The 24,001-nt window shown below is 54.0% G+C and overlaps 2 protein-coding genes across 4 annotated transcripts; both read right to left on the minus strand.

The window, feature by feature from the left end:
* Positions 1–1,394: 1,394 nt before the first annotated feature.
* On the minus strand, positions 1,395–13,127 carry PML (PML nuclear body scaffold). Its single transcript, XM_044450596.1, has 9 exons — positions 13,064–13,127; positions 10,740–11,221; positions 8,984–9,564; positions 8,103–8,140; positions 7,012–7,101; positions 6,312–6,477; positions 4,474–4,532; positions 3,568–3,703; positions 1,395–3,241 (listed from the first exon to the last, which is right to left on the minus strand). Exons 1-9 carry the CDS (start codon positions 13,091–13,093, stop codon positions 2,487–2,489), a joined length of 2,337 nt encoding a protein of 778 aa, XP_044306531.1. The 5' UTR covers positions 13,094–13,127; the 3' UTR covers positions 1,395–2,486.
* A 1,453-nt stretch (positions 13,128–14,580) lies between these two features.
* On the minus strand, positions 14,581–22,927 carry STOML1 (stomatin like 1). 3 transcript variants are annotated; one of them, XM_044450555.1, is made up of 8 exons: positions 22,739–22,927; positions 21,330–21,542; positions 20,399–20,505; positions 19,205–19,354; positions 17,294–17,497; positions 16,676–16,898; positions 15,956–16,180; positions 14,581–15,789 (listed from the first exon to the last, which is right to left on the minus strand). In XM_044450555.1, exons 2-8 carry the CDS (start codon positions 21,454–21,456, stop codon positions 15,587–15,589), a joined length of 1,239 nt encoding a protein of 412 aa, XP_044306490.1. In that variant the 5' UTR covers positions 21,457–21,542; positions 22,739–22,927; the 3' UTR covers positions 14,581–15,586. The 3 variants fall into 3 exon arrangements, with proteins under 3 accessions (XP_044306490.1, XP_044306491.1, XP_044306492.1); XM_044450556.1 differs by lacking the exon at positions 22,739–22,927 and adding an exon at positions 22,404–22,538; XM_044450557.1 differs by lacking the exon at positions 22,739–22,927 and adding an exon at positions 22,416–22,522.
* Positions 22,928–24,001: the final 1,074 nt, after the last annotated feature.

Consider the following 24,001-nt stretch of genomic DNA (forward strand, 5'->3'; position numbering starts at 1 on the left):
AGTTTAACCCTGGGATTCCTCTAGCTCCCTTCCCAAATCATTTCCGGGGTCCCGAGTATAGCTATGGGGAATTAAAATTACTGCAACTCTACAAGGGCAGGGCTTGATTTCAGGTTCTTTAAAAGTGTTTTTCTTCTTGATCCAGAAGTTCCCTCGGCCTTTTAGCAGCTGACAAGGCCTGCTCCATGCAGATGCGCTAAGCACAAACCCTGAAACCGTCAAAACACACCGAGGCGCCTTTATGAGGAACTGGCACCCTTCAACCCGACCGTGCTAATGTGCCATGCCTCACTCAGAGCAGTCCCTGGTGAAACTAGAAACCAGGGTTTCCCTACCCTGGCACCCTCTAGGGTTACAAAGACCATCATCCCCAGCCACTGATGTTTTATAGTTGAAGGTGCATGAGAAGAACCATGCTGGATCCGACCAAGTTCATCTAGTCTGGTGTGTTTTTCATACAGGGTCTGAATGTGTCCCCCAGCACCTGGGGGGCAAGATGCTCCCCATGCCTGAATGTGTCCCCCATCACCTGGGGGGCAAGACGCTCCCCACACCTGAATATGTCCCCCAACACCTGGGGGGCAAGCTGGTCCCCATGCCTGAATGTGTCCCCCATCACCTGGGGGGCAAGACGCTCCCCACGCCTGAATGTGTCCCCCAACACCTGGGGGGCAAGATGCTCCCCATGCCTGAATGTGTCCCCATCACCTGGAGGGCAAGATGCTCCCCATGCCTGAATATGTCCCCCAACACCTGGAGGGCAAGCTGCTCCCCGCGCCTGAATGTCCCCCAACACCTGGAGGGCAAGCTGCTCCCTGCGCCTGAATGTCCCCCAACACCTGGAGGCAAGACGCTTTCCGTGCCTGGGAGTGGCTGGCGAGGCACGAAGGGTACCAGCAGGGCTGCAGAAGAACATGAGACCCCCAGGTTTCCTGGCTGGATCTGGGATTTGCCTTTGGCAACAGGGAGGGCTGTGTCAGGATTGGGGCTCTTCTGGGGCCAGAACCCCCCCCCCGCCCCTGTATTTGCAGGATCCGTCCCAAGGCCAGCTGGGGCTCTCTTTCCACCGATGAGCAGCAGCTGGGAGTCTTGAGGGAAGAGCTGTAGATCTCAGTTGCTCTCCGCTCAGGCCTCCCACGCCCTGGTCCCTGACACCCCCATTGCAAAGGTCCCTCCTGATTTTGGGGATCCCCCCCAGGCCGCCTCATTTGGCAGGGGCTCCTGGCTCTGGGCAGGACTTTCAGGGGACCAAAAGGTTGCCACGGGAGGCAGGGGCAGCAAAATCCGCTTCTGCAGTGCGCCGGATCCCCGTCGAATCTGGATTGAATGCCCAGAAAGGAGGGGCAGGAAACTGAGGGCGGGCAGCAGATGGAACCGGGAGAGAAGACCAGAACCAAGAGCGCAGATATTTATTTTAAAGCCATTTTTTAAAGTTGTAAGTCACTTTGGGATTCCTGTTTGGACTGAAAGGCAACACATCGGTGAAAAAGCGGAAGTGAGGGATGACTTGGGTGGGGTGCAAAGAAAGGAAGCCACGAAATAGGAGGGGGCGCACGTCCAGTGGCAGAGCTCAGGCAGCGCTGACCCTCTGGCGTGGCAGTGAGCGGGTGCCAGCACAGGCCTCGGACTCTTGCCCGGGACCCTCTCGCGGGGGTCCTGCACCCTCAACCCCCCACAAATGTGGAAGGAAGGCTGCCTGCCTATACATGATCCCACCTGCATGCACATTTCGCCTAAAGACGAATTTCTGGTTTCTTGGGAGTGGAACTCTTTTGCGACCCGGGGACAGCCGGAACGTGCCCCTTCCCTCCAGGGCCACCGAAAGCGGGCTCATAACACGACGACACAAAGCATTTAATAATGCGGCCCATAAAGTGCGAGGGAACTGCCTCCGAGTACCGCCAGCCCTGTGGATCCCCTTCCACAAAAGGCTTGTGGAACGGAGACTTGGTACTTCCAGGGGCAACTCAAAATGAACAGCCTCGTTTTCAGAGCTGGGAAGCGCGCTCAGGAGGGAATGGGGCCCAGCCCTCTCTTCTCCAGATGTGCTTAGGAAACGCATGGAGCTGCCAGATGTGCTGCCCACGCCTGTGAACCTCGCACTCCAAAGCCCCGCCGTGCACCAGAGGGGATGCCAACGGGACCGTGGGGCCTGCCTCGCAGGGGCATCGTTCAAGCGCTTTCTGACTGGCAGGGCTGTGAGCATCGCCTGCCCGCCCCCTCTGCCCCTGCAGATTGCCCCCTGCTGTAGCACGAGGTCCTCTGGTGTGGGTTTGTGGTGCATGGGCCAGTAAGACCCGGTCGTTTGCAAAAACTCTGCTCCAGGTGGAGAAGAGCACAGCTCAAATGCCTTTGAGGATACGGTTCAACTCAGTGGCTGGAAGTTTCGGGCTCTGCCTGGGGTTGCTACTCCTGGGCCAGGCACGCCCCGACATGGCGGCCGCACCACCGGCGTGTCCGCCACTCAGGGCGCCCGGACTGCTCGCTCAGGGAATCATGACGCTCTGCGCTGCTGCAGAAGCGGTGTGCCAAGCCCCAGCGGGGAGTGCCTGGAAAAAGAAGCCAATCTTCTGCAGCCTCCTGATCTTTTTCTCGCCCTTTCTCCGCCGGGCGTTCAGGTGCCTGGACAACTTCTCCAGCCCCTTCGCTGGGTCGTTCTGGTGCACGGACTGGAGCACGGAGAGGCTGCAGTTGTGCAGGGCCAGGGTCTGGACAGAGCTTCTGCTGAGGAGCTTCTCACCGAGCAGGGGCTGCAGCGAGCAGTAACACTGCACACTGGAGTAGGAGACCACGGGCCCCCACGCCATCATCGTCGGGTTAATATCCAGGACCGTGCACAGGTCCTTCAGGGTCTTGGCGCACTCGAAAGCTTGGCTCTCATCCAGCTGTCCCCAGAGGTAGATGCTGTCCAGGTACTTGAGTGTGTAGTTGGTGAGGTCTGGGATGGCCTCCTGGAGGAGGGGCAAGGCGTCGAGGAAGCCCAGGATGGCGGCTTTGAATCTCTCCTCCTTGTCGATGTTCCGCAGGGTCTCCACCAGGACCGGCAGCTTCATGGACCAGATTTTGTAGCCCACCAGAATGGGCCTGTGGAGGGTCTCGAGGTAACTGAGGAGCGAGTCCAGCCCAATCTCGCAGAGGCTGCTTTTCATGTGGTTGGCGGGAGAAGCCAGCAGCGGCTGGATCATGACGGAGAAGCTGTGTGTTTCGTCCGCGGCAACGACCAGGTGAAGGACGTCCCTGGCTGCAAAAGAAGCAAGAGGGTTGCAAAAGGACCCATCAGCCACAGTGCGGGGTCAGTCTAAACGCCAACGGGGCCCACCACCGGCTTTCCCCTCGCGGCCACCCGGGTGCCGCTGGGAACGCTCGAGCAGCAAAGCATCGAGGCCGTAAGCCTGCCTGTGGCATGTCCCAGGCACAGGATATTCTAAGACAGACTGCTCCTGACGGTGGAGGTTCTGCACGTTATCCTGGCGGCACACCAGGGGTAGCTCACTCCTCCTCCATCCCGTCATCTCTTCCCCTTTGCATGCCACTGGAGTGGATCCCAGAGCGACCCCCGGTCCTTACGCAGCAACTTCAGGTCAAAGAATATCACGGTCCCTTGGGCTGCATTGACCTCTGCCTCTTTGCCGAAGGGCTGCCCCACAAATTCTTCACAGCTGCTGTGGGTTCCGCTGCCAACGTCCTCGGGCAGATTGATGTCCTGGAGGGAAGACGAACAAGGGGTGTGACACCCGAGAGGTCTGGGGCGATCCGTTAATGCAAACCGGCTCTGGGCGCCGAGCCGCTTTCTTGCAGAGGAGGGCCCGAGAGGGCCCGTGTGAAAACGTGAAGGCCGGCGGGCTGCGTGCCAGCGATCGGCACACGGTGCGTGCTGGCACCAAGGCCATTTCCCTTCCTTTCATCGGCGGAGTAATTAGGGCCTTCTCTGCGGTGGCGCCCAACCTATGGAATTCACTCCCCAAAGAGGTCTGCCTGGCGCCGTCGTTACTGGTTTTTCGGCGCCAGGTAAAGACCTTTTTCTTTAAACATCATTTTAATTGTTAAAACATATGATCTGGCCAGGGCAACTTCTTCTTCCTTCTCTTTTCTCCTCCTATATTCTTTATCTACTTGTTTTATACTGATAATTTTAATTTTAGATTATTATGTTTGTAACTCAGTGTATTTTTTGTATTTTTGTATTTAATGGTAATTTATTATGTCCTATTGTATTTCAATGTATTGTATTGTGTTGTAAGCCGCCCCGAGGCTTTGGCAAGGGGCGGCATAGAAATGTTATTATAATAATAATAATATAATAATACTACTACTATGCGGGAGCACTGGTTCCACTCTGACGGCTTGTCCATCAGGTGGGCCTGACCTGACGAGCAACAGGGATGCGACTGTCCTTTTGTGGGCCGGGGGTGCCTTGCGGGCTCCGGGCTGTCGGGGCAGGGGAACGGGGTCCTTGGTGGGTCCCAAACTCACCGCAAATTCATCATCACTGATTTCCTCATCTGAGAAAAAGTCTCCCGAAGACACAGCTTCTACAAGAGAAAAAGCCAGGGCGTCAGCGCAGCCGTGCGATTAACGCCGCAAGGGCATGTGGCTGAAGTTGGGGGTGGGGGGGGGGCAGTCTAGTGGTTAGAGTGCTGGACTGGGACTCAGGAGATCGCTGCATTCAGCTGCATTCCAGCCTGTCAGAGCCGAGACGACCTCTTTTGTGACACCCTGTTCAAGCGCCTTGTATCACGAAAAATGCAAGCAAGTATGCAATAAAATTTTGTGTGAAAATGGGGAAAAGTGCATCAGAAACTTTGGAAATGGTGAGGAAAGCTTACGGAGAAGCTGCGCTATCATCTGCACAGGATGGCAACTGTTGAGATCGGCTCAGCTCGGATCCTTCATCACAACAACACACCCAGTCAGTGCTTTGGCTGGCAGAGTCTGTGGCTGAAAAACACATCCCGGGGCTTCCCCATTCACCCCACAGCCCCGACTTGGCTCCTTGCGGCCTTTTCATCTTCCCAAAGATGAAGAATGGTTCAAAAGGACACCACTTTGGTCGTGTGGATAACGTCCAAAGAGCCCCTACACAGGCTGTGAACGCATCCCACTGGAAAACTTCCAGGGATGCGCTGAAGAACGGAAAAATCGCTGGGAGACAAGGTTTGACTGCAAAATTTTCCAAAAAAAGAATTTGTAAAATATCATTCTCATTATTTTCTGGACACACCTCGTAGCGACAGAAACCTGCTGAGCACAGCATCCTGACACTGGGATCCAGGTGCTTACAGAGGAGGTGGGCCTGCTGTAGCTATAGGTCTCAAGGGGACTACAAAGGCATCTGCCAGAGATGCCGAGTGGATTCCTGCAGCGAGCAGGTTGCTGGACTCATTGGCCAAAATAGCCTCTTCCAACTCCACGATTTGCACAAGTTTTTATTTAACAACTTGTCTGGTCACCACCGGTGAGCAGAGATTCCGTGCAGGCAAACACAAGGAATCTGCTATACGTGAACAAGCTGACTGGCGGAGGGATGGATTGCGCTGTGCCTTTTCTGCAGGCCCATTTGGTTTTTCACGGGGAGGCAAGAAATGCCTTCATCAGCATTCAGCACAGAAATACCACCGAATGGCTGTGGAGGATGGGCTGCCAACCCCCTTTGCAGGCTAGTAAATAAATGTGGCCAAGTGGCTAGTAGTCAGCATTCCTAGGAGGCTTCTAGGCTAGTAAAAAAATCTGCATTTGTTGTAACCTTGGTGGGTTAATTTATAAGGCAGGGTGAGATGTAAAGGCAAGAAACATTTGGATACCAGTGCACCCCCAATTAATCAGGAAACAGATTCTTGTTCATTTTGACTACAGAGATCTCCCCTCTCCCAGGATAGGGCTCCTCTTTCCCCTCACTGAAAATTCCCCTTCTCAGAAAAGACCAGCTATCTGCAGTATTCACAAGCCCTTGTATTAAAAATCACTAACATCGATTCCTTTGTTCTCAAACCTGCTACCTGGCTTAACGGTGCTTTTTTTTTTTTAAGGCAATCGAAAGTTTTTCAATCAATTCAGCCCGATCACTGTTCAAACACTGCAGTCCTACTGCTAGCTATTTTTGGGGTCTTTCACAGAAGATTAGCTTAGCCTGGCGTTACCGGCAGCCCCAATGATTACGAAAGATTATTTCAACAACGCGAGAACTGGACTGGTCCCAATACTTCCACACCTAGTAAGCAGGGTTTTTCTTCCAATTGTCTCAGACAAAGGGACGCGATTGCTGTTGGCCTCGTTTTCACCTAGGCTGTCTCCATTTCTCACAGCGCTGTTACCTCTGAGAGATTCAGAACTGGTGCCCGGCTGTTCAGGCAAACCGAGGTTGCCTGCGTCTCCCCATTCTCTGTCCTCAGGCTCCGCTTTAATCACCTTTAGAGGGGTCTGAACAGCTCTTTCCTCTTGAATGTGTTTCCTCTTTGCTGGCGATTTCAAAATGGGGCCCTAAAGGATATAGGCAATTGTTGAGCAGAGATCTGAGGTTCCTGCGTGGGTCACAAAAGCAATCCCAGCGTGTTATCGTCTCAGCGGCCGCCCCCACCCCGAGCGAAATTCTTTCCCCGCAGAAAGATCACGTCACTTGTCAGGTTTGTCTGCAATCGCCTCCTCCACACCTGCCTACAACTCCCAGGGTGCTTTGAGGGAAGTCACGCCAGGTAAACTAGCAGAGAGCCAATAGCAAGCTTTGTGCAAACGGTTAGGTGGCCTCAACAGCGCCGCTGAAAAGAATATGCAAGTTCTTGCTCGTGTCTTTCTCTCGCCAAGAGCTAGAAAGGAGCTAAATTCAGCCCCCCCACCCGACAAGTGCCATTAAATGCCAGGAAGTAGAGCAAACTCTCAGCCCAACGCGGACAACGCTGGCACCAGACGCAACCCACCGGGGCCACCACTCTTTCTCAACGTCTGTGCGCTGGCCTTGTTTTCTTTGGTTGGTTTCCAGGGCAGGCTGGAGGTGCAGGAGGAGAGGGACATACTTACGGAGGCATGCGAAGTGTTCGGGACGTCGGCTGAGCTGCAGCTCGGGGTGTCACGGCCGCTGCCGCTGCAGTTGTTCGGCGGTCCATCAGCCTGAGGAAATAAAAGCACTCACAGCAGGGGGAAACGAAAGCGAAAGCTCACATCATGCCCGGCTCTCCTCTTCTTGCACTGTGCCGATGAATTTCCCCTGAATTCATGGGAAAAGCTGTTGCACTGAGATGAAGTCTACGCAACCTTGTTCAAGAGTTTCCTCCACACTAGTAACTTGCAAAAAGAACGACAGGCTAGACCAGATTGCTAGCAGCTTCTGATGCAGTTAATTTTACACTTCCCCCTGTCTGTCTGTCTGTCTGTCTGTCTGTCTGTCTGTCTGTCTGTCTGTCTGTCTGTCTTCCTTCCTTCCTTCCTTCCTTCCTTCCTTCCTTCCTTCCTTCCTTCCTTCCTTCCTTCCTTCCTTCCTTCCTCACAGAATACACAGTTGGAAAGGGTCAGGCAGTCCATCCACCTGCTCAATGTAGGACTCAAGTCACCCATCAAGATTTCAACCCAGCCTGACCCTGCTTAGCTTCCAAAATTAGGCAGGATCCGGCACTTCAGGCTACGCAAAAGAACTGCAGAAGGGGGCACGTACCATCCTTTTCTGAAGCCAAGAGAGAGATTAATTATACCTTTACTGCCAGTTCAAAAGTATCTTTGAGCATTAGGACAAGGGGGAACCGTCCTTGCACAAGTTCCAAGGAGCAAACGGGAAAGACACACAGTGATCGACACACCCCGTTGCCCAAAGAGCGATGCCTATTTGTGAGGGCTGCTTTTAATTTTTCCAGGCCGTACATCGAACTGCTACAAAAATGTGGGCAATGATTTTGTCCAGACACCATCCCAAAACAAACAGTGTGACAGACGTCGAAAGCAGTAGGTTTTCAAGCCCGTTTCCACTGATCCCTCTAGTCCGTTCCCAGGGAACAGCAAAACATACGGTAAGACACCCTCTCTCAATCTGGTGCTTGCTGACTGAGGATGATGGGAGTTGTGGCCCAACATGCCTGGAAGGCACCGAGTTGCGCACACACGAATGGGCCAGCTCTCACCTGCTCGGGTTGCGTTTCGGGTGTCACTGGAGCAGCTTCTAAAAACAGTGAAAAGCACCGAGTTAGAAAACAGGTCATGTGAGTAAAGAACTTTGCGCTTATTTCGATGCTTCCTGTTGCTGCAGCAGAGCTTTACTTTGCTGCCGCCATCTTACAGGTGTGTCCATGCCTTTGTGAGCTTTGCATTGCGCCAGGAATGCTTTTTGCCCGGGCCACGGAACCAGTGGGTCTGCAATTCAGCTTCCTACTGGTGCCCCCTGGCGTCTTGGACTACAACTCCCATAATTCCAAGCTCGGGTGATGGAAGCCATAGCCCAACGCCTTTGGGGGGCTGTGGGTGGTCCAGAGCAGTTCCACTCCCACCACCCCAGCCGGTCCAAGGGAGGAGACCCACACGGCTGGGACAGTATGAAGGTTCCCTGACCCCCAGGAGGAAGAGGAGGGTGACCCTGTGAAGTCAGAGCAGCCGGACATGCAAAAAAGAAATGCTAACACAGAGCTCCTTGCCTTGATGACTGATTGAAGTGCAAAAATAAGAGATGAGAACGGTTTTGTTAGCCTTTGAGAGGACTAAGGCTCCTTGACTCAGTTCGGAGCTGCAATCGGGTAACCTCGTCCTGCCGTCTCAACGCAACTGTGAGCCAAGTGTGATTTTAATGTGGGGATTTTATTGCATGGTAATTAATCTGGCTGCTGCGCTGCGCCGTGTATTGCAAGACCGTCCTGAGACCTCGGCAGCGGACGGGATATCAAAGTTTTAAATCGACACAAATAAATAAGGTCTTGGATCTGAATCACTGCTCGCTCCTAGAATCCGATGCGGCACCCCTCGTGCCGACGGGAGAGCAACCCAACGCCTGTCTTCTCCAGCCCACTCTTACCGTCGTCCTTCACCGCTTGCTCAAGCTGAGCCTGGAGCTGGGCGTGGATCTCCGTAAACTTCCCCACTTGGGTCTGGAAGCGCACCGCCGGCACTGGCTTCGTCCCGAGCTCCTCCAGGGACCGCTTGATGAAGGGGTGCATCTCCAGCAGCTCCTGGTCGGTGGAGTACAGCTGCATCTTCTCCACCAGCTGCTCGCTGGCCTCCATCCTCTTCACCACCCCCTCTATGTCCCGCAGCTGCGCCGTCACCTCCTGGACCTGTTGCTGGTGGTGGTCTTCCACCACGGCGAGACACCGCTCCTCCTTTTCGCGCAGCACCCGCATCGTTTCCTCGATCTGCCGCTGGATCCGCTCCCGCGCCTCGTTGCGTGCCCTCTCCATGTCCCCCAGCTGCTCCAGCAGGCCGTTGTACGCCGCATCGTACAGGCCCTTCTTGCTCCGCAGCTCCACGCTCATGTTCTGCAGCTCCTCCTGCCGGCGCTGGATTTCCGCGCGGATGTCGCAGTGCCGCCCCGTGTGTCTGCTGTCCAGCAGCGCACAAATGCAGCACATGGACTGCTGGCACTCGTTGCAGTAGATGCTGTGGAGTCACAGGAGACGGACGGGTGAAACTCGCAGGCGCAACCTTGGCCAAGAAACTTGGGGTTCAGCGCAGCAAGCGCGGAGCCAGAGCTCCAGCGGCCCAACCGCCCATTTCCCCCACAGCGTACAAGGAAATGAGAGCTTGCATGGAAGGAAAACTGGCGATGCTCAGAGAAACAGGCTCCAGCGGGAAAAGCGCATCCTGCAGCAAAAAACCCACCGTCGACTCTCTCTCGCTGGCAGTCTCTCTCTCTCTCTCGCTCACGCACACACAGAGAACTCCCTCACATGACGCTTTACAAAGAAACCTGGGAAAACCGCATGCATGCACACAACCCCCTACACCAATCAACCAGCCAGCCAACCCACTCACCCCTTTACTAGCGCAATCATATGCCTGCTAGACTAAGTCTTAGAAGCTCACAGGATTTTTAGAGACCCAGCGACCAGATTGGGAAAGGATGCTGGCCTCATAGCCGCGAGCTCAGAACTGGAGCCAATGCGAGAAGCCCCTTGGAGGTGGGGCGGAGCGGATGCTTTGGGGCACGGGGAGGTCCGAAGGATCCTGGCAGCACCTCATCTGCTTTCGCTGGGTCGAGGCATGGCATTTAAATGGCTGATTTCAGCCGTCTGCGGGGTGGGAGGCAGGCCTAGGAACCTCCTTTCTCTGAGCTTCGCCTTTCCTACACAGGATGCCTATAATTTTCCAGGTCAGAGGGTTACGGGCCCTTTGCTCTTAAAAAGAGGCAACCCCTCCCTAGAGCAGACAACACCCTCCACACACTTCCCAGAAGTATTACTGGAAACAGAAACAGTCCTGCGCTGGTGCTTTATACTACATGCTGACTCTCCAGTTCAGTTTTTTAATTCAAAATATTTTGAAGTTTAGAGACCAAATCAGGAAAGGCAGGGAGCCCGGAAGATGCAAAGCAAGACCCATGGTGAGGATCCGGGGTTGGAAAGACACAGGATGGGGAAGGAAAAAGACAAGCGTGAGAAAACTAGGATTAAGTCTGCAGGGCCACACTATGCAAAAATCTTGACTCGATTAATTGAATGCAATTCCATTCATCTCCAGCTGCATTTTCCTTTCTGTTTTCCTGGGGGGGGGGGGCAGCTCCTAGGCAAGAACTGCCTCTCCGCCTGGGAATGGCACATGGATGGAGGCCTTACCTCAGACTGTGGGTTCTGTGGTCCTTCCTGGAGCACAACATGGTGCTCTGCTTCCGGATGCTTGCGAGGAAGTCCCTGCTGGACTCCATCTGCAGGTCCTTCAGCGATTTGGCTTCATGGTTCTCCCGCTTCAGGTACCTCTGATGGGACTCAAAGCACGTGCGGCAAATGAACTCCTCGCACTCCGAGCACCAGAACTCCCCGTCTTTCTTGCAGTTGTCGCAAATGATGCGCTTCCCGCCAACCACCTTCCGGTATATATTGAGCTTGGCCTGAAGATTCGCAAAGAGCAGATTCTTCTGGATCTGGGGAGCGTCTGCGTTCTGAGTGTGAGCCGTCCCACATATGGGGCACAGGCCAATGGGTTTGTTCTCTTCCAGGCAGGTGGTGCAGAGACTGTGAAGGCATGGGAGCAGCTTCGGGCTGTGGATGTCCTCCCGGCATCGCTCACACAGGAGAAATTGGAATTCTTCATCCAATACCTGTTGGCAAAGCACAGAGCCAGGGCAGGAGTTTCAACAGCGCTCGACTGCAGGTCAAGAGCTTCTGCCTGCTAAGATTACACTAGACCCTGAAGCTCGACCGAGGCTCCTGGGCTTTGCTGCTCGTGGGAGTAATTTCCACACTGTTCAATGTGACGTATGCAATCAAGACCTGCACCATTTTGTCAGCTGTTTGCAAAACAGCCTGCTTTTGACAGCTGTCAACTGCAGGGGACTCAGGCTTTCCAGGAAGGGCGATTTTTATGCCTTTCCACTCCTAAGTGAAAGGAGACACGCTGTCCTCCAGGTTTTCACCAGCCGTGATTGGGCGTCAGGCAGAATGCTTAAAAGGGTTGCTGGCTGGGCCCTGTCGGGAGAAACCGAGCGACAGTCGTGCCATGATAGGGCTGCTGAAAGGCCGAGAGTGTAAGAACAGCTCTGGGCTGATGGCGGGATTCCTGAGCCGGCCAGGAACCCGGGTCCGAGGGCAGCCTGGAGATGCTGCTGTCCGAGAGGCCGGTCCCTTGGGGCACGACGTGGACCTGTGAACGCCTGCCCTCCCAGAAGGAGCTTCCCCTCTGGGTTGTGTCCCTCCCCTGTTGTGTCGCCATATCCTTCCTCACCCACATCTGGGTCGTCCCTCCAGAGGAGGCCAACATGCTGCAGGTACTTCCTGTAAGCCTGAATACACTGCAAATGTGCCTTTGATTGGAGACCCCCAGCGGGCTCTCTTTGGGTGTTTTCCCCCCACTCTTGGCACCCTGAAGCCGCAGCAACAGGAAATCGTAAATATCAAATACAGTCCTGGAACTATGCGGACATAAGAACAGGGATGATTAGGTAACCGGCATGCAATCGCTGCAGCAAATGTGTCCTTGATTTTAAAAAAAAAAGACACTACCACTTTTCCTTACGGGGGGGGCAGCTGATCACCCCTCAATTACTGCTAACCCAAAACCCTTCGGTTCTTTTAAAAAGGTCTACCCAAAGCTGGGGGCACAAATAAACCGCCGGGCAACGCTTTTATCGGGGCCAAGTAAAATACCACGGAAGAGCCCCCAGGAGTCAGCAGCGCGCAGTTCTCCGGGGTCCCGCCGGGGGGGCGCCCGAAGGGAAGCGCGAAGGGAAGCGAAACGCGGCGGCTGGGGAACGAAACTAGGAAAGTCGTGAGACTTCGGCCGCTCGCCCTGCAATTCAGGATCGGGCCGTGCATGCCAGGGATGATGGGAGGGGGGGCTCCCAGTTTGGAGGGCCCGCTGCTCAGAGGTGGCGTCTGCAGCCCGCACGGGCCGCTGTCCCACTGCAGCCAGCCTTCCGGGACGGTGCCCGGGACTTGCACGGGCACCTCCGCGCTTCCTGCTCCTCTCGGGAAGACGAGGCCCGGAAATATGGCGGGCGGGCGGGCAGTTCCCCACTCCTCCCTCCTGGTCGTGGGGACGCCGTTACGTGCAGCCTCCGCCGAAACAGACCTGCGTGCGTGCGTGCGTGCGTGCAGTGCGTGCGGGCGAGCCCTCCCCTCCGCCGTAGCAGCAGGGATACAACGGGGCGCAACCCCGCAGCCTTGCCCTGCCCTCCCTTCCCGGGATTTTTACTCTCTGCAAGGCACCCCTCGGGGCTCTCCGGGGCGCGCGCACGCCTCTCCCCGGCGAACTTCACCTCCCGCGGGGGGCCGGAGCGCGCGGCCGCCTGTCCCCGCCGGGCCCGCCTCGGCCTGCCTCAGTTTCCCCTTCCACCGCCCCCCCCCCCGCCGCCCGTTCTGCCCAGAGGCGCCCGCACCCCGCGCGCGTCCCGGCACCGGGGCGCACCGGGCCCGCGGCGCCCCCCTGCCCCGCGGGGCCTCACCGCGCGCTCCGCCGAGCCCTCCTGGGACATCCTCCGCTCCGGGTCTGCGGCGGCGCCGGCCCGCGTGCTCCGCTCCGCGCGCTCGGTTTCGTTTTCCGCGAACTGGAGCAGCGCCGCCCCGCCCCGCCTGCCCCCGCACGGGCCCGGCCCGGCCCCTTCGCAAGAGGAAGCGGCGCCTGCCGCGCCGCCGGAGGAGCGCGCCCGAGCCGCCTGCAATGGGCACAGCGGCGCGGGCCGCGCAGACGGACGGGCTCTCGCGGGCTGCGGCGACGCCCGTCCGGGAGGGGCGCGGGAGGTCATCCGTCCCAGCCCGCCCTGCACGGGACGGAACGCCGCCCTCCGGAAGCGGCTCGGGGTCCCCGGGGAAGGAGAGCCTCGCTTTTGTAACCGCACCTTGCCTCTGCTCCAAGGGAGCCAAGCGGTTTCCGCCCTTCTCCTTCCCGCTTGGTGCCACAACGGCCCTGCGAGGTAGGCCGGGCAGAATGCTGGCAGCTGGCCCAACTTGCCCAGGGAGCTCCGGCACAGAGCGGCGGCGAGGACCCAGCATGAGCCCGGCAGTTCATGCTGTGCCCACGCTGAAGAGTTCACTGTGTCACGGTGCCCTGCAGCCAGGCTTCCGACGAGGCCAGGATCCTATGAAACAGCACCTCCCCACCCATGTTCCTCAGCAACTGGCACGGAGAGGCATGTAGGCTGCGACACAGAAGCCAGCACAGAATTTATCCAGTCCTGCTTTTGAAACCGTGGGCATCACAGCTCGTGGAAGTGAGGCCTATAGTAACTGAGATGTGCACATACGTCTTACGTGTCCCGACTCTCCCACCAATCAGCTTCCCGAGATGCCTTGGGGTTCCAGGATTAGGAAAGATGGGGGGGGGGGAAGCCTCCCTTTTCGCTTTCTCCATACTGTGTATCATGGCATGCCACTCTTAGGCTTCCCCAAAACTTTCCTTTCCCTAAGCTAAACCCCACACTCTGTGCTCATCTGGGGTTGCTTCCTGCACAACCTATAAAGCCACTTTCCCCCAGCCTGGCCCTTTCTGGATGTGTCGGACTACCCCTCCCACCATCCTAGCCATCTGGATGGATGTGGGTGACGGGACCTGTAGTCTGATGCCTCCAGAAGGCACCAAATGCAGGTCATCTTCAGTGAAAGTTGTGGCTGGATTGTCCCCAGTCCTTCCTTCACGGCCACGTCCGGATTACGTTGCCGCACGGAGTTATTTTCCAGCCGTGTGGGTCTCTGCAGCAGAAGCGATCAAGTTTTGTGGCAGATGAAACTATCTGGGCATAAGCCTTTGTGGACTGAAGCTGACTTGGGTGAATCTACAGCACATCCGGGAAGGCACGAGAACGGTAAGGAGGGAGGCCCAAAATGCACAGCGCTGTAATGGTGACCATCACTCAACAGCAAAGATTCCCCTTGGTAGGCAATGCTGAAAACGTCAGCTTTCCTCCGTGGGAGAGGATCTGCTGCAGAGGAAAATAAGGTCGTGAAAAAACGACAGACACGGAGCAACTTGGAACACCCCTTAATTTCTTGGAGGACGGTGGTTGCGACTTGGCTGCTTATTACTGAGTATGAACAAAGGGATGAAGAAACGAGTGAAATGAAAACAACCGAGGAGCTCATCCTTCTTGGCTTCTCTTGGGCTGACGATGCCAGCGAACCCGTACTGAGCCATCTTAAGGATCGAGCAGTGCATCTCTCTCACTGCAGGAAATGTTTTTTTCTGAGTCACCAGCAAAAACGCTGAATTGGAAGGCCTCGCCCTTGAGATCGGTTGGCTTTCTGTGTATGCAATGCATTGTTTTCCTGTTGCCCTCGCAGAATGGATAAGCCGCCTCACATCGAGGGATCATAGCAACATACCCTACCAACCACAAGAGTAAGTTACGGTACAAGCACAAACATGTCGAGTGTGGAAGCTACTTGCTGATCAAAGATGCTGAAAACAAGCTGGAAGAAAGTCCTGCGGTCTTCAGGTGGGCTGGACAGACTCCCTGGGATCCCGGAGGGATGTGACTTGTTTCCAGCCCGGGCAAATATATACTCCACCTCACAAATCACAGCAGCCCTTTGGCTACAAGAACGGGCTTTCGCCGCTTTTGGGGGGCACCTCCTGCTCCTCCTCCCTCAGGCTGGGGCACTGGCCTGGTGCTCAAGAGCAACCCGTCCCCTTTTTAAAGGCATCAACTCGACAGGCCAGAAGCAGCCGAATTTGTTTTTAAAAGCCTTCATCTCTCCAGGAAAGGAGTGTCACTGGCCTGTGGGGGCCGTCACTGATTAGGTTTTTCCTTGTGTCCTGATAGAAGGACCTCTGAAAGATCTCAAGGTGCGGGCAGGCCCGTGCAGGTTGGCTCCCCTCGTTGTTTGCCCAGGGTCTTTCAGAGGTGCCAAGGACACCGAGGGGGAGCCGGTGTGGTTGCCGCAAGCTGGGTGTCGCAGGTTCTCCGCAACTGGCCCTCCAACCACCTGGTTGTGGCATTCCGAACCGGCTGACATTTCCATACGGAATCCGTTCATCTTCCTTGCTTCATGGCCTTCAGGAGCTCTTCCAGCTTCAGGGCGACATTCAGATCTCCTTGCACCCGCATCCACCCACAGACGTAGGCACTCAGAGGATGGAGTTTGCCCAGGACAAAGGCCTCCAGGTCGCTCTCGGCCATCTCCAACACCACGTCAGGACGGCGGTCTGGGGGTCCGGGACCTGCTCTCCCGCAGCCTGGGGAAAGGGCGAGGGGAACAAAGCGAGTGAATCACTCTGAAACGGGGGTCAGCACACGTACCTGGTCCTTTGGATCCTGGGGCAGAGGATGGGCAGAGCCCCTGCCCATTTCGGGTGGAATACTAGCATCTTACCAACAGCTCGGTTCAGGAAAGACACTCACCTGCAGAGAGATCGATGAAGTAAGGGCTCTTGGTGCCGCCGGGCAGCAGCACGTCGATCTGGTAGCAAGCTCTGACCTGGTTCACTAAGGATTCAGACAAGAACGGCTGCACAATTCGTAGGACCTCCGTGGCATCGAGCTTCCTCCGCTCCCCACTGTTGCTGGGCGAGGTGCCCAAGGGGAGGGCCGTCTGCGCCACCTCGTTCTCGATCTCCATCTGTGCGCCTGGTGGAAAAGTAAATAAGAGCTGCAGGGTGGCCAAAGTTGCAGACGGGTGACTCGGCTGTGGGGTGGAAGCCATTTTCCCCATGGAGATCTAATAGGCCAAATTGTTCCGCGGTTTAAGACGTCTCTACTGGGCTTCTGCCCGGTACGATGGCTGAAGGCGCTTACAACATTGAAAAGCACTGTCCCTTGTGTGGGGAGACAGTCTGGAACTTCTGGGGTTCACCAAAGGGAAGCGGTGTCCACCCTGGCCACAGATCATTTGGTGGGTCCCAGGCTGCGTGTCTTTTTTTCTCCATTCCAAGAGGAGGAAATGCTCTTCCAAGGCGTAGTGACTGAGAATCGGCGCTTTAATATGCTAAAATATGCCGGCACACTGGCCCTGCCTCTGCATTCTTCTGCGTTGTACACACATTTTTCTTACCAGTGCTGCTAGCTGTAGGGGCAAACAATCAGGGAGCCTCGATCAGGCCCAAACTATTGGCGTGGGCTTACCGGTCTCTGAACCTCCTTTTGGATGGGTGGCTCCCAGCGCTGCAGTGCTGCTGAAGAAATGAAGAGCCAGCTGCTGAAAGGTGCTATCCAGTCCAGGGATCAGGGGCGCTGAGCTGAGTGGTCGTGTTGCATTCTCCTGGGATGTCTGGAATACACCCTCCAGGATCAGTTCTACCCTGTCCACCTCGAGGCCCCAAGATCTGGTTGTGTCATTGATTTCCAGCTAGAAATTAAAAAGAGCAGGATGCCTAACTCGGGGAGTGCACAAGCCCAGACCTGCAGGACAACTGCCTGGGGACCTGATCCAGGCCTTCCCAAATGGCCCCACCTCCAATCTCCTCCTCCTCCTCCTCCACTTCTGTACTGCACCCATAGCTCACCCATAGCTCACTAGGCCTTTGCTAGGGAGGGGAAGTGCGGTTCCTTCCGAACACCCGTGTAATATGAGGGAGGGGTCACATCTCGCCTCCCCACCCCAAAGTTTAAAAAGCCTAAATGCAACGAATTTCTGAAATTAAGGCTGCCACTGCAACTGTCAGCAGCGCTGGATTCCAGCTGCTGGGCAGAGGGGCCAAGACCGTTCCTCCCCTAACCCCCGAGAAGGCTCACAGGCCTTACCAGGAGCTGCTCTGCGATCCGCAGCTTCTCGGTCTGAATCTCCCGCAGGTACTTCTTCAGCAAGACCTTCGTCATGATGTTCTGTGCAGTCATCCGTGTGGCCACGTTGAGATCTTTCACCATCATGACCGAAAGCGCCGGATCCCAAATTCGGAACTGGACGTCTGCTCCGACAGACACCAGTGCTCCGTCGCGGGACGTTAGCTGCGGGGGATGACACGGGACTCTGTGGCTGATTCCCCCCCATAAGTGAATCTCCCCGAGTAATTTTCAAGCACGGAGATGTACCACCACTACGCACAAGCGACAAGTAATTCTTTCAAGCGGCGAGATGCACAGACATTAGCAGGCAGTTGCATATGGATGCAAGACATCTGTTGAGCTGAGCTCCGTCTCTTCCATACGGAACTGCAGGAATTCGGGAGGGGCTCCCCACTAGCCCTCCTTGGAGTTTTCAGGAATTGGACGTTCAGCACACACGGTAGAAGGTTCTACCACTAAGTGATGGATCTTCCAATGGCCAAGATCCTTTTGCTACAAGAGGAGCTGACCCAAGAATGCTGTTTTCGTTCCCTTTCATACCTCAGCAGCAGGGTGTCTCCCTTGCACACCAAAGGCCCTGGGTTCAAGCCCGGCATGCCCCTCTCACACTCTTTGAGAATGTTTACATGCCCTTGTCAAGGGAAAGGTATTGCTTCACATATGGCAAGCATCTGGACTCAGGAGGATTGATCCCAACAGCTTTCACGACAGGTGGCTAAGTGCAACACCTCCCCAGGGGCTCTCTAGAGGTAAATACTCCCCTTTTTCAGGCATCCCTGAAAGAAAACGGAAGCAAAAACCTTGGCCGGCGGCTTAAGTTGACAGTCCAGGGCAAGCCTAGGCGTAAGAAGAGCAACTGAGGCTCGCCACCAAACTGTCCAAATAACAAGAGACTTCCACATTTTATTATTATTATTATTATTATTATTATTATTATTATTATTATTATTATAACATTTCTATGCCGCCCCTTGCCGAAACCTCGGGGCGGCTTACAACATGATAAAATACATTGAAATACAATAGTACATAATAAATTACCATTAAATATAACAATACAACAATACATTTCCACTTCAAAAGCCACTGCCCACCCTTGCTCCAAAAGGAAACTTGGGAGATCATTCTCGTTTTGCTTTTGCCTGTTGTTCTCCCGTCCCCGGCCCAAGCATTTGGGAAGAGGAGGAAAGAGCTCTGGCTCTGGGAGAGGGCTTCAGCTCGGTCGGAAAGCACACACCTGCATGAGGAGAGAGTGCAGGAACACTCAAGGACCCGAAAGGCCACGATCTCTTCTTGGACCTCCCAGCGCGCAGGACATGGAATAATGCGCTCAGGCCACAGGAAGCCAGATTCGGGCTGGACATCAGGAAAAATGTCCTGACCATTACAGCAATACAGCTTTGGAGCCCTGCACTGGACACGGGGCTGGACCTGATGGTCTTGCTGGTCCCTTCCAATGCTACTGTTCCATAATTCTCTGATTCCATGTACTTGCCATCTCCAGTTGGATCTCGCGCCTGAAGCTCTAGAAAGCGGTCACCTGTTTGTGGCCATCTTACTGGGCTGAGGTCTACCTGGGGCAAGGCAGCTTTCTATGCTCCTAAGCAGCCAGCCACATCAACGCATGGAAACTCGGAACAAATAAATGCACCCGAAAGATTTTTCAAGATCCGTATGACTTGCTGGGGAAAAGAACGACGAGGAGCTGGACGGGAAGGCCAGGGAGGAATTTCCTCAGGTGGAATTTTCCGCCCTGCAACATGCTGAGCCGAGTGGAGCCCAGTTCTGATCCAGCGCCTTGCTCAGGAGCAGGTGGCTCCTTGGCGGAGCTGAGGCCCGCTGGCCTCCTTGCGGGGAGGAAGGACTCACCTTACATGGCGGAACGCTGAAGGCCCGTGTCCGCAGGTCCACTGTCTGCCAGTGATCGATGAAAGGCAGGAGCAGAACCATCCCCGGTCCTTGCGGGGCTCGGATCCGACCCAAGCGGAACACAATCGCTCGCTCATATGCCGGAATGACCTGGACACAGGAAGACGACCGCAGAGGAAAGTCAGTGGGATCACACCTTGACAACGCGGCCTCTTGTTTATCCCTGTTTAAAAAAGGCTCTGGGTAAGGCAGAAGGGTGGGGGGGCATCCCCCCCCACGAGATTTGCTGGGTGGGGTCCCCAGTGATGACAGGCCAGGACGTTGGCATGGAGCCTTGGGGGCCCCAACGAGGGGCGGCTTGTACTGCAGTGAGTCATGCCTATTAAATACTCTCTAAGACCCGATAGCAAAGAATTGGGATCTCCAATTAATTGAATGGAATGAAGAAGTCTGGAATATAGCAGTTAAGGACAAGTTGGCATGCGCGATAAAGGGGAAAATCGGACTGGTAAAGAAGATTGATTTTAACACTATATGGGGTTTGTTTATTCAGTGTGTTTTAAGAAAAGGGGAAGGTACTCAAGCTCCAGTGGAGATGTTGCAATTTTGGAAGGAAGGGCGTGTTCCAGAAAGAGCAGAAAAATGAAGGAAAAAAACCATGACTAGGCAGTCGTCATTCCGGTGGAAGAGTGCACTCTGGGTGACATTTAAATTTTATTTTATGTATTGTGTGTTTTTGATTATATGATCTTTGTATTTGTAGCTTTTTAGAAAATAAAAAATTAAAAAATATTCTATAAGTCCAATTTAAGGCCAGAGTCTCAAATTACTGCAGGCCAACAGCATTTTCGTCTATTTTCACCCCCTTTTGCAGGGACACACGGAAGCCAAAGTACAAGCCAGTACAAACATGCCTACAAAGCATCAGTCTGCCGGGGAAACTTGGTCTTTACAGATTCATCACTTTGATGCGTCACCTGCTTAAGTGCATTCAACCTGCATGCAGGAGATCTCAAAACTACACTAAATAAAAAGCGGGAAATGGTTCTGTTGCTTGGCAGGGGCAACACAATATTCCCGGAAACAGAAACACTTCTCCAGGTGGTACAAATGGCACAGGTGCGAGGATGCTAAGCACACCACGGTCTCCCCCCTGTGATCTGTGGCAGGTGAGCGCACCTTCTCCAGTCTTACCTTCAGAACAAACCAGCCAGAGATGGGGAAAAAGAGGATCGTGAACAGGAACACGAGAGTTGTGACCAGCCCATGGCAAATACACGATAAGCATCCTTGGGGTGTGTCTGACGGAAAGGAGAGTAAAAAAGACAGACAGAAAGACCAGCCCTCTTGGCACAGACTGGCCCTTGCATGATTCTACACACCTTTAGAACATACACTAGCAATATCACTATAATTAATGCATCATGAACAGTGTATTATTTGTTCATTCGCATGTAATTAGGAACAAAACTACACGCTCACTGTGTTTGAATTAGTTTTTCCTAATGTGGTGCTTTCTGGATTTGTTGGACAAATGCCATCATCGCTTGCAGTGCTGGTTAAGGCTTCTGGGAAAGCAGGCCAAAACATCTGGAAGGCACCAGCCAGGAAAGGTTAGGAATAGGGAAAGTGACTTTTCAGCAGCTGTCTTTTGGGGTGAAACTTCCTTCTGAGAAGTTTGTGGCAGCTCAGCAATTTGCTCAGCAGAAACTTGGGAAGACCTCTCCGAGAAAACCATTTCATATCAAGGGTTTTAATCCTGCCATGTTAATCCATCCCAATGGGGCTTTTAAAAACATTTCCACTATTTGGACTGCTCCTGGAGTTTAATCCTCCACTGATTTGCCCTTTTTGTGGGGGATGTTAAGGTTTAGAGAGTTCTATTTTCAGTGGTAAAACTATTTCCAGTTTTCTGTTTATGATGTTTTGCTTTCACCTGCTCTGAGCATTTGGAGAAGGAAAGGTGGGGTATGAATGACAAACCAAGAGTAAAAGAGGGGTATTTTTTTCATGGCCTGCTTGTGGGCTTTTAGGGGCATTTGGTTTCTATTAAATGGGGTGGGAATAGTAAGTGCTTGGTCTCTTCTAGGAGGCCCCCTTCTCCGTTCTTAAATCCAGGACTTACCTGTTTCTTTCAGCACCTGCTTCAGTGAGTCCTGCGTGGCTCCCGATGAGAAGAAACTGGACCGAGAGGACTGACATCTTTCAACATCACTCAGCGGCAGGGCTTGGTATCCTGAGCGGCTGAACATGTTTGGACGAACTCTGAGCTAAGCCCTCTCCTCTCTAAAGAGTGGATCCATTTTTCTTCTTTCTTCGCAGTGCCAGACCCTTAATTCTGCAAAGAAAAACCATCAGGAAAGATCCAAATTTGCCAGCTAATGAGATACGCCGTGAGTTGATAACATTTAGGAGATGGTGTATCAGGAGACTCAGGAAGGAACCGTAGCTTTTATTATTACTTTCATACTGCTTGTACATCCTTTCTCCTCTTGCAATAAACCCACACCAGCTTTCCCCACGAGGAGAAAAAGGTGGGATAGATACGCAACATGTAATAATATAATTATAGCTTGTCCCAAAGGGTGTAAGGGTACAACATACACTTATTTCTTTATATTGAGGTTTATATCCTGCCTTTTTCCTACAAAGGGCTCAAGGCAGCTTACATCTTCTCTCCTCCTCCATCTTATCCCCACAACAACAACCCTGTGAGGTGGGTTGGGCTGAGAGGCTGTGACTGGCCCAAAGTCACCCAGGTGGCTCCATGGCCAAGTGGGGACTCGAACCCAGATCCTCTGAGTCCCAGTCCCGTGCTCTTAACCACTACGCACACTGGCTAACACTTTCCTAAATAAAAAAAGGCCCTGCAGTCTTCCGAATTGCCAAGCACTAAGAAAATGGCTCTCTCGGGCTTTGCCATTGCTTGGTCCTTTGGATTGCAACATTTGGGTCCTAGATCAAAACAAGCAGAGCTTTCCCGAGAAGGGAAAATGCCAAATGGAGGCTGAAATCCTTTGAGCACAAGCTGGGAAGGCGGGACTCCCTGGGGAAAGTGAGTCATGCCAGGAAAAGCCGAAGGCAGAAGGAGAAAAGGAAGGCCAAGGGCGAGCGGTGCGAACTGGAGATTTTGGGGGGCTTTGATCCAGGCGCTGCCCCAAAGTGGGGAGGGCTTGACCGGGCACGACAACAAACCAACCTGCTTTCAGACCTCTTGATCTGTTCCGCCCCTTCTTTATTCCTGCTTTCTACATCACTGTGGCTGCTAAACCGCAGAGAGATTCAAAAAGCGGCTCAGGCAGAAGCACGCAAACGTCCCGGAACTCACGACCTCCTGACCCGCGTTGGTTCCTTCCCGGTTGCATATTTCCTTCCCGCCCGCGGAGGAAGCAGGAAGGGCCTCGATGCTGCTTTTCCGAGCATGTTGCTCCCTCTGGCCCCAGGAGGACTTCAGTACACAGCCTGGTGCCATTCGGAATGTGCTGGCCTACAAGTCCCACCATCCCCAGCCAGCATGGGGATTGTTGTACACACCTGGAAGCCGCCACGGCGGGGAAGGCCGCCCTTCATGCTGGTTAGAGCTTCTGAGATCTCAGGTTTGGGTCGCTCGCTTTTCCAGAGCAGCTGCGGCCCATAGGAATTGCGCTTTGGAGTGGAAGCGCACCATACACACAACGCGCGCGCAGACACGTGTGTGCAAAGGAAATGCAGGCAGCCCCCCCGGGACAAAACACAGTTCAAACAGCAACGACATCATCCTTGTGACCTACGAGAAGAATCACAACATGGTCAGCAAGTTTCAGAATGTAAGGGGAAATTCTTCATCAGCCGCGGACAAACGTGGCCATCTTCCAGAAAAAGGAGAAATGGGCACCGATCCGATCTTGGGAATGCCCATAGGTACAGGCCACTGGGGCGGAGGGGCGGGGGGGACTCGGCATCCTACCCAGGACACCGGCTTTGTCCTAAAAAACATTATTGAGGGAAGGAACTTGGGAGGGAAGGACAAGCAAAAAAACTCCCGAGTTGCAAAGTTACACGTGTTAAGCCTGCCACTGCGGATGTTTGTTTTCTCAGCAGCCACTGCTTGGTTACAGCTCTATGTTATGGTCACAGTTTGTTCTTTTGGCATTTGCTTTCCCTCTGACTTTTCATTGCCCTCACCCCGTTTGCAGGAAGCGCTGAGCAAGCTTCCAGTCCACAGAAAATTGCGACACGTTTGTTAGTCTGGGTGCCAGAAGAGTTTTCGTGGCCACTGACTAATAGGGCGAGGGGGAAAGATTTGCAGGACGGGATGTTCCAAGAGCCCTTTAGCGCACTTCTCTTCACGTCGCCTTCCCCCTCTCTAACATTCAGCTATCGGTCAAGCCAAAAGCTAAGCAGGATCTTACTTGCGAATTCCTAGCATATTAATCAGATTTGATCTTGGATTTACATGTGCAGAAACTAAAGGGGGCTTGTGTCCAGTGTTTCTAGAGATCAGATATCACTTGCTCAAATACCATTTTCACGCAGAAGTAAGGCCCAGTGCAACGGAACTTCTCATGCCAAGCCAACAAATGCTCAATAGGGAGCAAGACCCATTAAATTCAATAGGCTTACTCTAATTTATTTATTTATTTTATTTATTTAGGAGGCTTCTATGCCGCCCCATTCACCGAGGCCTCGGGGCGGCTCACAACAATAAATAATCACAATTGCGCACTCATTCCATCCAATTGGAATTGAAACACTTTGAAACACAATTGCTTTGAAACACGAGCAGCTCATTCCATCCAATCTGATGCATGTCTACTC

This window comes from Varanus komodoensis, unplaced genomic scaffold (genome assembly GCF_004798865.1).
Source record: "Varanus komodoensis strain SLA01 unplaced genomic scaffold, ASM479886v1 scaffold67, whole genome shotgun sequence".
Taxonomy (NCBI): Eukaryota; Metazoa; Chordata; class Lepidosauria; order Squamata; family Varanidae; genus Varanus; species Varanus komodoensis.

What these genes read in the sequence shown, in the direction of transcription:
- PML (XM_044450596.1), bottom strand. Translation starts at nt 13,093, where the DNA reads ATGTCCCAGGAGGGCTCGGCGGAGCGCGCG. An exon ending in AGGGCTCGGCGGAGCGCGCG is followed by an intron (nt 11,222 to 13,063) that starts GTGAGGCCCCGC and finishes CTTTGCCAACAG; the next exon opens with GTATTGGATGAAGAATTCCA. An exon ending in CAGTTCTGAATCTCTCAGAG is followed by an intron (nt 4,533 to 6,311) that starts GTAACAGCGCTG and finishes TTTCTCTTGTAG; the next exon opens with AAGCTGTGTCTTCGGGAGAC.
- STOML1 (XM_044450555.1), bottom strand. Translation starts at nt 21,456, where the DNA reads ATGTTCAGCCGCTCAGGATACCAAGCCCTGCCGCTGAGTGATGTTGAA. An exon ending in CTGGCTGGTTTGTTCTGAAG is followed by an intron (nt 19,355 to 20,398) that starts GTAAGACTGGAG and finishes TCCTGTGTCCAG; the next exon opens with GTCATTCCGGCATATGAGCG. An exon ending in TCAGCGTTCCGCCATGTAAG is followed by an intron (nt 17,498 to 19,204) that starts GTGAGTCCTTCC and finishes CATCCCCCGCAG; the next exon opens with CTAACGTCCCGCGACGGAGC.